General features: G+C 41.5%; 1 protein-coding gene across 1 annotated transcript; it reads right to left on the bottom strand.

The window, feature by feature from the left end:
• Nucleotides 1-6,725: 6,725 nt before the first annotated feature.
• On the bottom strand, nucleotides 6,726-13,511 carry RAB39A (RAB39A, member RAS oncogene family). Its single transcript, XM_079303108.1, has 2 exons — nucleotides 13,022-13,511; nucleotides 6,726-7,213 (listed from the first exon to the last, which is right to left on the bottom strand). The coding sequence occupies exons 1-2, from the start codon at nucleotides 13,342-13,344 to the stop codon at nucleotides 6,787-6,789; spliced, it is 750 nt and encodes a 249-aa protein (XP_079159234.1). The 5' UTR covers nucleotides 13,345-13,511; the 3' UTR covers nucleotides 6,726-6,786.
• Between the last annotated feature and the right edge of the window lie 662 nt (nucleotides 13,512-14,173).

The raw sequence follows: 14,173 nt of genomic DNA, 5'->3' as shown, positions 1-14,173 counted from the left end.
ACAATACTGTTGTATTTGCTTTAATTCTATTGCAAATGAATTATTATTAAATTCTGCTGGTAATGAAAATATTAATTATTGATTGGTGTTACATTGGCCTACAGTTTTAATCCTTTGCATGGACTGTAAAAGGCAGAGGGAATGACAATCCCAGACATGTGCACTGCCTCAAAGTGATTTGCAAGGAACAGCTCATTAAGATTTGGATGATCAGTGAATTTCATACCATCATAATATTCTAGATGTCTTGGAGTAAACAGATTCCAGGCTTTGAATGAGTTGCATCAGAGAGAAATATGTGTTTTTATGATCTGTTCTAATGCCCTGAAACCAATAAGATGAACCAATAAGATGAACATAGTTTCTTCTAATTGTCCCTTAGTCCATTAAAGGAAAAAACATGTGATGCTTGATTAGTCCATTTTAAGCTCTTCTCCCATCAAACTAGTTATGTTCAGTAGGGATACTAAAACTTACAGTTTTTCTTTCAGTGGAAAATTCTTGTTTATCACCGCTGTGGACTGTCACAATGACCTCATTGCACAAAATGTGCCATGAGTCACCAAAGACGATTCTTTAAAAAGGGCAAGAACACTCAGACATCTACCTGTAGCTGAAAAAAGTATCACTGTCAGGGACCAAACCTCTCCTGTGCTTGCTTCCATTTCAGCAAGTAAGCAAACAATGCTGGTGTTTACTATCTGGGCTCCACATCACCTTTTCAGTTAATAACAATGGCATTCTGGAGAAATTGCCTGCATGTGGCAGTAAAGATTACTGTTGCTTTCACTTAAAGCAGCCCAAGGCTTTGCTATCTTAGTGTCACCAGAACCACCTATCCTGTGCATCTCAGTATGATCCCTTTGTTCTCATGCCAGCATTGTCCTTCAGCTTAAATAACCTCTCTCCCTGGTGTTTGTTTTTCTCTGATGTATTTCTTGGACCGCGGTGCTATTCCCTCATAGTTTCCTTGCTGGAAAACCTTACACTTTTTATCCTGAGTGTCACTGAGGATGGTGTGGGGTGGTGCAGAGTGACTTTGCAGGCAGAACCTGCAGGAGGGTTTTTGTTGGGGCCAAATTCCTCCTGGGACACAGAGAAGCACATGGTATGCATTAGGCAAAATGTGGCCATTGTTTCTCGCCCAAGCACAGAGTTGTGGAGAACTGCTGTGGGGAATTAGATTTGATCTCACAGTGGTTTCTTGACAGCTAGAAATTTACTGTTCTATTCACTATGTGCTCAGGGAGCTACAGTTGGGCTGTGAAGCATGGTAGAGTGAAAGAGGATACTGCAAGAAAAAACATATTCTACTTTTCTGACACTTGTTCACATATGCATCTCTTTTTCAGTGCTCAGTAATCTTTGCCTTTCTTTTGTTTTAAAAGTTTCTCTGAGAATCTGACTCTTTTCCACAGAGAATTGAGCAGAGAAAAATTCCAGTAAAATGAACTGTGCATTTCAGTGGTCTGATTGATGGGATTTGAGACTTGTGCATTTTAAAGTTACGTCCTGGCATAGCTCGTTCATTTAAGACATACAACACAAGCTGCATGTCAGCAAAATTACTAAAATGATCTGCACAGAGAAAACTTTTCTCCCTGAATAATATGCAGTAATTATTTTTAAATGACAAACTGATATAAATTATTACTAAATGGCTGAACTATTTCCTTGGCATTGAAAACTTAACCAAAATGGACAATTCTCGAAAGTGCTGCAGAGCAGTGCCAGCCCTGAAAGGTTTTTATTACTAAGATTATGATTGGAATATTTTCCACAATTCCTCCCCTCATTTTTAGTACCTTAAAACTTAGCAACTACCACTAAAATTGTCAACTGTTGCCCTGCTTACTGTCAGACCTTGGTGCCAGATTTGTCTTCTGGCAGTCCCTTCCTGTAAAGAAACCACATGGGGGAGAAGGTGAAAGGGCAAAAATCCTGCAATGTAGACATTTGCCTTTATGCAATGTAGACACTATGCAATGTAGCCATAGCATAGAGCTATACCCAACATGTTCCTGCAGCTGTGCCACAGAGGTAACCCAGCCTTAGGGAGTGCTGCAGTTAGGGAATCAGTAGCCTGCATCTCTGTGCTTACTCCAGGTCCTTGGCACTTGCTTTCATCCCACAAGTCCCACTGCAGTGATGAATATTCTACAGGGTCTTAAAGGCTCTGGCACTGGTTAGTCTCACTTCTCCCCCAGGGCTGTGCAGGGATGACAGAAATGATGTGTGTCCTCCTTCCACCCATATCTTGTGCAGCCCTCTCTCTGGTGACTGACTTTATTGTAAAGGAAGCTTGGTTTGTCCTTCCACAATTTTCATGGAGCAGGAAAACTCAGTTTGCATAGATTGCACAGATTTGAAGCCACAGCAGTGAGGAATGGCAGTAATTGAACTATAGCTGAAATGCCAGTTTCTTTACCTAGGCATTGCTTTCCTTTACAGTGCATAAATTTTGGGTTTTTTACTTTTACTGTTACCTTTCTGTAGAAGCTGTTCAGCTGCAAGGTGAGCTCTTGGCAGCCTGTGATCAGTTAATCTCAGTTTGAGCTGCCCTTGTAGCCTGTGAGGCTGCTGGGGGCTGCTGGCAGCTGGCTCCCAGCACTGCTTCCAGTCATCTCTTTGCTGGTTACACACTGAGCATCTATCCCTGCATAACTCAGGCCTAGCCTAAAATGTTACTTTCTCTGAGAAGTAAATGAATTAGATGCTTTCAAAGACAGTGATCCGTTCTAACATCCTGGAATAGGGATTTTGAATTCCTCAGTTTGAGTTTAAATGAAGATTTACCTACCCATCCACAAAGAGCCTGCTACTCTCAATAGCCTCTGTGGGCAATGGGTGATTCCTCTTTTAGAATTTTAATTTTAGAATTTTAGAATTTTAATTTCATTTACTTATTTGAAAGATAGTCTCTAGATTCTGAGAAATGAGCAATGCAAATTTTTGCTGTTAATTGTTTCTTTATACTTAATGATTTCCTAAACAGTCCACCATGTTTGTGGTAAGGTTCCATGCCTAGGTAGAGAATAAACCCTCAGCCTTCATTCTTTTTCTTCAAGACTGAATAAAGGCTGCTGAAATTGCTGTGCCAGCTCTGTGTAAAAATCAAAGGTGGAGATTTGAAGGAGCTCCCATTGTGCTGGGATCTTCAGTGGGGGAAAAAGCAGTCTTTCTGGATGTTAATTATGTAAAAAGAGGGCAATGAAGCATGTACTCCCTAAGAGAGCTGAAGTGCTGAGACTGAAATATCCATGATCATGGTGCATCCACCCACCCTCGCTTTCAGCCAGGCAGCTTGGGTACCACTAACTGCTCGTCTGAGGCAGAAGGGATCTCAGCACAGGGCAGCACAGCATGCCTGGGGCTCAGTCAAGCCTGCATCACTTTCTGTGAGCACAAGACAGCCACCAGTTTGAAGTCAGATTGGTGAGTCTATTCCATACTGAAGGCATAAATGAACAAAACATTTTCCACCTCTAAATCTTTTCCTTGGTTGATTCCTAAGGTATGAAGATAGTTTCTGCTTCTTACATGGGACAGATACAATTATGAACAAGTCAAAACATATTAAGAATTCATGTGTAAAGTATTTTAATGAGTAGATGAAGATATTTACTCTTCTTTATCAAACTTAAAATAAAAGCAATGAAAGCTTAAACATTTTAGGAGTCCAAAATACTTTTATCCATTAATTTTTCAGGACTGTGAATCCAAATAAAACCTTTGTCAAGGTTTTTCAACATTTTCCACTTCCTAACTTGGATTGACCAAATCTTAATTTGCAAAGTTTGTATTTTCCTATTAAATATTTTTTATTTTTTTAATTTGGCTACCAAGTAAGAGTTATCTAATTTCTGTAATTTCTGGGAATTTAATTCTGTTGTCAATATTCATGTTTCCTTGGGGGGAAAAAGAATATACATGCGCTGAACTATAACTCATTCTACAGCTTATTCAAGCTGTTACTTACATATCATGTTGCAAAGCATCTGAAAAGAAAATTATGCATCTCAAGAAATTGTCTGTTTATCAGACGTTTCTATCAACTGCAAGTGTGTAGTGAGAAGATACAGTAGTGGTTTAATATATCATAAAGACAGACAATGTTTGAAAGTACATGTTAATCCACATTTTTAGGAATTACAAATAAGACAACTATGTGCACAGTACTTCAAAATGTAGTGAACTTCTAGTTGCATTGCCAAGTTCTTTACACAGCTGAATCTGTTTAAAAGCTCTATTCCCAGTGTAAAAAATGTGACACCACAGGTACAACATTGACAACAGAGATTAAGGCTCTGTTCTGATGATTGTTTATTTCTCTGTGCATACCTCCCCTATGCTCCCCTCTTCTCCCAGTCCTTTTCCCCCAGTACAACTCATTTTTCATACAGAATGAAAAGCTCACTGGCTCCAGAGTATTTAGGAAGAAAAATTTAAGATATAAGATTTTAATCTAAAAATAATGAAATATGCAATGATATGTAGATTCACAGCAATACCTGGCACTTATAAGGCGGTTTAAATTTATTTTTTAAATTATTGTTATTTGGGTATGTCAAAAGAAACCAGTATCCACATCCCATGGTGCTAAACACTCAAAAGCAGGTAGCACACAGAGGATAGAGTCCAGGACTGAAGATCATATAGACTAATTTGGTCTCAGCAGTCTTTGTGAATTTGAGGAAGAACAGTCTTCTCTGTATTTGAGATACAGAAGGTGAGGCACAAAAACTGCAAATGCCTTTCTCAGAAACACACAGTGAACCAGCGGTAGACTTTGGGTCTGTTAACTCCCCATTCACTGTTTTATTTAATTAAATAAATTCATTAAACAACGAAGAGATCTTCTGAGATGCACAATGTAAGCCTCGTATCATAAGAGAATCACTGTCAAATGCACACAGCCTGAGTCTGCAGTACTTTTTGGCATCTGTAGTCATGTTTACTTTTTAAAGAACTGAAGTATATACTTAAAATATCCTCCAAACAAAGTTGATTTGGTGTCAATACATGTTAGTTTAATAGAGAATTGGGCTCACAGCAATTACTCTGTGGCATGCTGAGACTAGAATTAACTGTTCTATTTGCTAATGAATTAAGGCTGATTCCTGTTTATATTAAGGCCTCTGTATCCTTCCATGATAGTGTAACTGCACCTCAGTGCAAGTAAGACTCTGAGCTTTAGAAAACCTTAAACTTTTAGTTCCCTTTGAAGTCAATGATTTTAGTTGCCCTAAATGTATAAAGTAACTGAAACCAAACAACCTGTCTCCATACTAAAAAATATTTGAAAAAGGATTGTGAAAGAATATAAAAGTAACCTGAGAGAAAACCAATCGTATGCTTGTTGAAGAAGAAAATTAGATTACATAGACTTCTTGCCTGATCTTGAAGAAGGAGAATTGTACATGATGACACACTTTTATATGAAGATAACTGGCTTGAGGTTTGGTGGTTATGAGTATGCCAGATAAATTGTAGATGCTTATTGACTCTGGAGATCAAGTCATCTTTCATACTACTACAATAAAATAGAAATAGATTTATTTGGTGTTTACGTGCTAGACCTAGTTTGCATAAAGCTAGTGTGTTATATTCAGAGAAGTAGGAAGATGACTCCAAGCTCAGTAAAATGCTACATGATCACAGATTTCTTCTACTGTTATTAAAAGCTGTTACGGATTTCTTTCTTAGAATAGAAAGTCTCTAACTTTACCCTCTGTAGATGAGCATTGCTTTAGAAATTCTTTCCTCTCCAAATGCTCTATTTGTAGCAGTTTTAGTTTAAAATCTTCCATTTTTAAACAACAGTTTAACATTTGCTGGCTAAAAATAAAACTATCCTTTCTCTATTCAAATTTAAGGCCTGGGTTCCCATGAGTTGCAGCACTTTTAAACTATTTTTACTTCTAGTTAGAAGCAGGTTTATTTTTTAAAGCTAATATGGAATTTGTTTGTATAAATTAATGTAATTCCGTAGGTATCAGTATGATGATGACATTTACCCAGCTAAGAATCTGGCTGCTGAAATGTAACTCCAGTGGTTGGGAAAGCTGTTTTGTATACAACTCAAATAACAGCTGGATCATATGTGATGTTATGTTTAGTTTCATTGGCAATTCAGAAAATATTTAATAATAATTCATTGTTTCTATTCCCCATTTTTTGTATACAAATAAATAATCTTTCTAAAACATTCTTTTTCTTTAGTAAGGCTTGTATCCATTGTCATATCAAAAGTGTTCACTATTGTTTCAGTTTGCTTTCCTAAGACGTATTTTTATTATCAAATTCTACAGCATTCTAACATTAATGGTCATTAGCAACCCTGAACTTGAATAAAGAATCACATTAAAAAATTATAAGGTATAATATTTTCTTGTCCAATGCTAAGGCAGGATGAACACAAGTAATGAGCTCATCTGATCCTCCTCTAACAAGACTTGATTTTAAACAATATTCAAAATACAAAGCGAGGATGTCATCAAGATGATTATTGCACTTTCTCAATGTCTTGCTATAGAATTAGTTTTCCCTTTAGCAATATACAATTTATTTTCCTGGAGATCATATAAAGTTATTGTACTCTGCAAAGAAAAAAAAGCACTTAAAGTGTTACGGATTATAACCTAGACAGAAGGATACAAAACCAAATTACTGTTCTGTGATTCAGCTAAGCCATGATCTAATATTGTTTCTTTTTTTTTTTGCTGTTGCCATTTAGATTGGCATCATCTTCTAAACACCCCATGGGCTCTTTGGCATGCTTCAAACTCAGCAGGTGCACTGTCTCCTGGGCTTTACAGCTTCTTCTGATGAATGTACAACGTTTGGAACAAAGCCGCTCTTGACACCTTCCCATCCATCTTGTATGGAGATTTCTCCATTTTTCACAAGTTCATAGATGTCTCGTGTAAGAATTGTAAAGGACTCCTCAACATTTGTGGCATCTTTTGCTGAAGTTTCTATATATTTCATACCACAGTCAGATGACAGTTTTTCAGCTTCTTCTCTTGTAACCTCGCGCTGTGACACTAAGTCACATTTGTGTCCCACTAACAGGAACACAATCTGAAAGGGCTGCACGTGCATTTTTGCTTCTTCCAGCCAGTCCTTCACATGTTCAAAAGATCGTCGATTTGTGATGTCAAATACTAATAGACCACCCACAGAATTGCGATAATAAGAGCGTGTTATTGATCTATGAAGGGGAAAAAAAGAAAAAGGAAAATTAAATTGCATTTTCACTTTATTCATAAAGCAATTACTTTTCCATATGGCAATGTGTTTTTGTCTTTTATAAGTTTTATTAAATAACTTTTCTTTTTTAAAGCTGATTGAAATTTATTGATTTATCTACTAGACTACTATTTTTTTTCCTACATTCAAAATTCACTTTTTAAACATTTCTGAACCCAAAACTTCTAGGGCAAATATTGAATGCTAAATTATTCTGTAAAGTGGTCTTTATTAGCAAACTGTGGGACAGGTTCACAGAAGACATATACTTTTGGTGTAAAGTCTGAGTCCTTCAGCTTCAGATAAACATGCACTTCACTTTGTTCTAATCAATTTTTTTAGACTGAAATATGTACACATATGTCAAGAAACCTGGAGCCCAAACTTGCCAATGTTCAAGCGTATCCTTTTGCATTCCTTGCAGAAAGATTCTTTAAAAGAATGTTTGTATAGACAATCATAACTCTTTGTGCTTGCAGAAGTCAACAGGTAGCAGGTAGAGAAAGGAAACTTCCTGAACAAAGCTGTCCAAAAGTTTTGAGTGAACTTGGCAAACACACACTTGTTACAGGTAAGGGACTCATCTTCCTCCAGCATCTCTCTCACACAGAGGTTCAAAACCTCTTTATATTTTATAAATATACAATTTTTTTGCATGGGGGCTGGCAAGAGTTATTTTCTACTTTTGAGCCGTCTAAGGTCTAGAACATTCACTGGAAGGGATTTTGGAAGTAGGAAACTCATCTTCTGGTTGCAAAAAAAAATTAATGTGCTCTAGAATAAGGAAAAAAGCTACAATGTAGAGAGAGAGTGTGTGAAAGATACAGGAACTAATCAATTATGTTAAGTCTCTAATCATGAGCTGTAGTCGAGAATGGAGAAGGTGAGAAGAGAGATTTTAAAGGAAGTGACACCCTACCAAGGAATATACAAAAGCACTAGGTGCTGGCATAAATATATAACTAGGAAGCAAGATGAACTGTACACAACAGCACACCTTTCTATAACAGCAGCTCCTTCCAATTCTCGGTTCATCACACTTCATGGAGTTTTTGATAACACTTTGAACACAGAAGTATGATTAGCAGCAATAGTCCTTTTACAGATAGCTAAGTGCACAGATAAAGAAGACTTAGATTTCTTGGCATATCTAAATTAATTTAGCCACAGCAAACGGCATTTGAAATGGTTTTACTTAGATAAGAGGGAGGGACTGTTTCTCCTAATACTTTAAAAGATCTTTTCTACATTCACAGCAATAGAGTCCATGTAGTGTCTCACTGAATGTGAAGGCAACAGGATGATCTTAACCTCAGATAAGTTTAAAAGATCTGGATATGAAAAATGGCACACTGTATCATAAAATTTCTTAAGACTTGAAGTGAGGGGTGTCACATTTTGTGAAGTATTCAATAAAGGTGCCATAAGGATCTGCTTCTAGTTTCCTTAACCATTTTTTTCCTCTAGAGTGTCTGCAAACAAAAATGAAGGCAGAAAAATAATTCAGGTACTTCCAGTACCAGCAAATGTGGATGCCAAAAATGCAATTTGATATGGAGAAGTGAGAGCCAATACAACCTACTTTCATTAAAAAAAAACCCAAACAACCCTACCCCCACCCAAACCTTGAAAACAAAGAAATGCATTAGCCAGGAAAGAAAGTAGGTTAGTATTGAAAATGCAATGCATCATCTGCCAAGTATTTCTACATGAAAAAATGCTATATCGTGTATCTATGAACCGGAGTGCTGAAACACAGTCCTTCGTGTGTTTTTGGATGCTTATACACAGCAGCCAGTGCCCTCATCTCTTGCAAGTCCCTTCTGCAGAGATGTGCTAATTTACAGTAACTGATGATCTAAGCTATTATATTGAATTATGCGTACGCATTGCTTTTAATGGAGAAGGCTAAAAAGTATCCTAAAAAGTAACTTCATGCTGTACATCACAAAAGCTGGGTAAATATATTGGAGAATATTTTTAAAAAAGCAATACAAAATTTGTAAAGAAACCTTGGTGCATACAATATCGTTAGGTGGTTTTCTAAAATCTGAGAAAAGGACTATAGAACCACAGAATCTTTTAGGCTGGGAAAAATCTTTAAGATCATTGACAATGATTGTTAACTCAGCACTGCACAGTCCACCACTCTACCACTTCTTTGAGTGGGCACACCTACACATCTTTTAAATAACTTCAGGGGTGGTGATGCCACCATTTCCCCACACCTGTCCCAGTGCTTTTACATTTCATGAGTCAGCAGCCAGGAGAGCCAGCCCTGTCCTGGGGAGCATCAGGCACAGCATGGCCAGCTGGGCAAGGGAGGGGATTGTCCTGCTCTGCTCTGAGCTGGGGCAGCCTCACCTCCAGTGCTGGGGGTAATTTTGGGTGAAAGACAGACATTAAAGACATTGAACTAGAGAGAGTGTCCAAAGGGGGCAGCAAATATGAAAAGCCTCCAGGGGAAGCCATGTGAAGAGTGGCTGAGGTCACTTGGTGTGTTCAGCCTGGAGGAGACTGAGGACAGACCCCACTGCAGTCTGCAGCTTCCTTGTGAGGGGAAGAGGAGGGGCAGGCACTGATCTCTTCTCTGTGGTGACAGTGACAGGACCTGAGGGAATGGCCTGAGCTGTGTCAGGGGAGGTTCAGGTTGGATATTGGGGAAAGGTTCTTCACCCAGAGGGTATTTGGGCACTGGACCAGGCTCCTCAGGGAAGTGGCCACAGCACCAGCCTGGCAGAGTTTGAGAAGCACTAGGACAATGTTCTCAGGCACACAGTGTGATTCTTGGGGTCATCCAGTGAAGGGCCAGGATTTGGACTTTGGATGATCCATGTGGGTCTCTTCCAACTCAGGATATTCTATGATTCTTTGTATAATCATATCAGACTATGGTTTTAGGGAGGCTTTAAGTCAGTCACAGTATTTCTTTTTTGTTATGATCTTACTGATCTTTACCAGATGGACCAAACTTTCACTAAAAGCTTTATCTAATTTTGAGGAGTTATTTTTATACTATGACTAAAGACTACATTGTAATGGTATTAATTTTGAAAGTCCATATTGCTTAGTGAAAAATAATAGGATAGTGTTTTATTTTCAAGATGTTCTACAAACAGAATGTATCTAATATCCTGCTCTACTAAAAAGTGGTTTAATGGAACCATCCCCACCATATTTTGCCCCTACTGAAATGAACTCTCAGTCTTAGCACCACTACCAAGCATTTTATGGCATTGGAGGTTTCAGAATTTAAATATATTTAAATTTTATATTCAAGGATTTATATATTAAGGATTTAAATAGGGGAAAATTAAATGAACAAAGACCATAGCAAAGTAGATGATGCAAAACAGACAAAGTAGCAGATTGCTCTAAATGACTGATCTGAAGACAGAAAGAAACTGAGGATGTGCCTTTCACTTATATTAATCTGCATTACAGACCTGAGTCTATACTAAGCAAGTCTGTAGGTTCTTGCTCTAGTAAGATATTAAAAGTGTTACTGATTATGTTGTTACTGTACATGTGACACTTCAGACAATGGGAGATTCTCCTTAGTGATGCCTGACTGATGTAAAAGTAAATATATTCAATAGCTACTATTTCAGAGCACGTTAAAGATGATTTCTAAGTCAATACGTGAAATCCAGTTCAAATACAGAGCTAGAGACATGTAAGAAATTTTCCCAAACAATTCCTCCAAGGAAGTACATGATATCTTTCAAGAGAGTGTGATGGCAGGTGTGTCACACCTTCCTCCTCCCCTGGGAATGTCCCTAATACCTGGGACCAAAAGAAAGGGGTTATTATGCAGCCAGTAGTTTGTCCTGCATGCAGGGAACTCCCCAGGGAGCTTTAAAGACAGATTTTACCTCTTTTAAAATCCCAATGCAAGAGAGCCAGATCAGAACTGGAAATCAGAACTGCAAACTGCTTGGTGTTCCCCAGTATTAGATAACTTTTCGGAGTAGTTAGCTCTTCCCTAAGATTGTCTTTGCTTGTGATCTGTAGTGTTCTCCACTAGCAGAGAACAGAATTCAACATTGTAACCTGTGGTGTAATGGAGCAAAATATTTATAATTTATTTGACTAAACGTGAAACAGACTTTACCATAAACATTATGATACCCACAAGTATACCAACTGACAAGAAACTCTTAGCAGAAAAACAATCACAAATATTTAAAGCTACTTTCTTCAGGTTGTATCTTCTGAGTATTAGAAAAAACACAGAGGTAAATTTAAGAGCAGCTGACTGCATGACTCATCAGTATATATTCCCTGAGCATTCCGGTGTTAAAGGATTGCCCTAATTTGATTTTAAATGTATGCAAGATTCTGTGCATTTGCATTTCTTTCAGTGTCTTGTCATTGGCCATCCTGGCTATTTGTCAGCAAATTCAAAATAAAGAGGTTATACACTCTTAGTCCCTTATGTACAAGTACTCTACATTCTGTCTGGAATGCACAAAGAGGGTGAAAAATGCTAAGAGCTTTCCATTAACACTGTTAATTTCTTTGCTAACCCTTCAGAACCCTACCTGCAAAAATACATCTGAAGTTGTGATGCAGGCAAATCCAGGAAAGTTGTTGTTTCACTCTAATGCTTATTACAAAGGAAAAAAAAAAAGTTGCTGTCCCCCAGTAAAACAGTGCAATCCCACCTTTTCAGCTGGGTGTGGGAATCCGCACAACGGTTGCAACAGAAGACGGAGCCCGGAGGAATTGATTCTGGCCAGTGAAGGGACCCATTTCAATCCTCCTGCTAGCATTCCAGTAACAACAGGTGTGTGGGTCATGTACATGGAGATGAGCTATGCGTTTGCCTGTGCCATATTTCATATCTATTGAACCCGAAGTCCAAACTAAAATCCATGCACAACTTGCTGAAGTGACAAGCACTACAGATACAACAGTGAGACACAAAAATGAGGGAGTGACAGTATCAACTTGTAAAACTGGGAAATGACTGAGACTTTTCTAAGGAGGAAAAGAGGGTAGTTTTGCTACTGTTTGTAACACAGGGGAGAAAAGAGAATACTTAATACTGACTGCAGCATTTGAGCTACTTTAGCTACATTATAAATGGTAGCAGTAGTAGCGAAGACTCCTGACAACAATAAGTGCACAGCGGGTGCAGAAGGCAAATAAAACACTAATAAGGGACTCTAGCTGGCTGCCCAGTGGCTTCCACGCTGCCACAGCTGCACTGTTGGGTTGGAAGGAGGAAGAGCTGGGAGGTGGCTTGGTCTCCAGATTGCATGGGAGAGTTAATGGCAGAGTGAAATACTGCAGAGGAGGATGAGTTTGGAGGTGATGACAAAGTAAGAAATGCAGAGTTAGGCAGAGGCCTCTTGTAGCAGGACTTCAGGGGAAAGATGAGGGGGGGAGAAGAAACAGGGTAAGGCCACTTGTTACCGTACAGTGAGAGCTGGGAGGAGAAGGGTAGCTGTTCCCTGGTGTGTCTGAAGGGAAAGGGTGAGGAAGGAAACTCCTGGGAAGGAACTTGTGGGCAGTGGGGCAAGAAGGATGGTGGGCCATAGGGCTAGGACCACCGGCAAACAATGGGGTGGAGGACTGTTTGGGGCACAGCAACCAAAAGGGTGCAGGGAAATGTGCTGGGAGGGGGGTAAGGCAAAGTCTTTGGGGCCGGAGATGTGCCGGATGAGGAGGGTATAAGGCCGGGAGGGGAGCAGGGCGTGCCCGGAGGTCGGCAGATTTGGGGAGTGGTCGGGAGGGGGTGTGGGTAAGATCTCAGGTCCTGTACCTGAACCGCTCCTGCCCCGCCGTGTCCCAAAGCTGCAGCTTGACCCTCTTGCCGGGCTCGATCTCCACCAGCCGGGAGAAGAAGTCCACCCCCACGGTGGGGTCGGAGTGCAGCGGCCCCGGGAAGCGGCCCTCGGTGAAGCGGTGCAAGAGGCAGGACTTGCCCACGGTGGAGTCGCCCAGCACGATCAGCCGGAACTGGTAGATCCAGATGGCCGCGTCCATGGCGGCCCCGGCCTGGCCCGGCTCCGCCTTGGGGCTTTTCCGGGGGCTCCTGCGCGGCCGGTGCCTGCACCGCGCCCCGATCGCCCCCACGCCCGGCATCGGCGCGGCGGGCGGCGGCGGCGGGCGCTGCGCGGGGCCCGGGGCGCCGCTCCCGCGGGGGCAGGACGGACCCGACCGCCCTCCGCTCCGGGCGGGGGCCGGCAGCCAGGTACCCCCGCCCCGCTCCCGGGGCTCCGCGCCTCGATCCCCGCCGGCTGCCCGGGCGGGGCGGGGCGGGCGCTGTCCCTTCAGCACCGCGCTGCTGCCCCGCTCCGGCCGCGGCTCCGTGGCGCTGCTGCTCGTTCTGCCCCCTCTGCCCCCGCCGCTCCCGCCGCCCCGGCCCTGCCGCCGGTGCGCTGGGTTCTCCTCCGCCGCCCCTGGGCGGTGGCGCGGCCGAGCCGCCCGCCGGGGCCGCCCTCCCGCCGTGCCGTCATGTGCGCGGCACACACAGGGCCCTCCTCCGCCGCACCGAGCGCCGAGGGAGCGCTGCCCTGCGGCCACGGCCCGGGCCCAGCGTCCAGCTCCCCTCGGGGCAACAAGTGCAGGGTTGGGCCGGGACAAGGCGGCTGCTGGGGCAGGGCACCAGGCCGGCATGCAAAATTCGGGAGAGACTGTTAAACCATGACTTTTGTAAAGAATCGGGAGCAGAAAGGAAACACTGGGGGAGTGTGGTGGAACCGGGTGAAAGTGTCCACTGAGGTGGGAGCTGGGCAGGCCAACAGAGAGGAACAAGTGCCAGATTGCAGTGATGAGCTGAGAAAGTGGCAAAAGGAAAAGGAGAGCTAGCAATCTAGATATCCCCAGAGAGAATCATAAAAGCTGCCTAGAGAAAGGACATGATACTGGAAATGACAGGGACATACACTCTTCATTTCCCAGTGGAACAAAC

Source organism: Erithacus rubecula (assembly GCF_903797595.1).
Source record: "Erithacus rubecula genome assembly, chromosome: 1".
Taxonomy (NCBI): Eukaryota; Metazoa; Chordata; class Aves; order Passeriformes; family Muscicapidae; genus Erithacus; species Erithacus rubecula.
The sequence above is the reverse complement of the archived record's forward strand: the minus strand, read 5'-3'. Positions and strand labels throughout refer to the sequence as shown.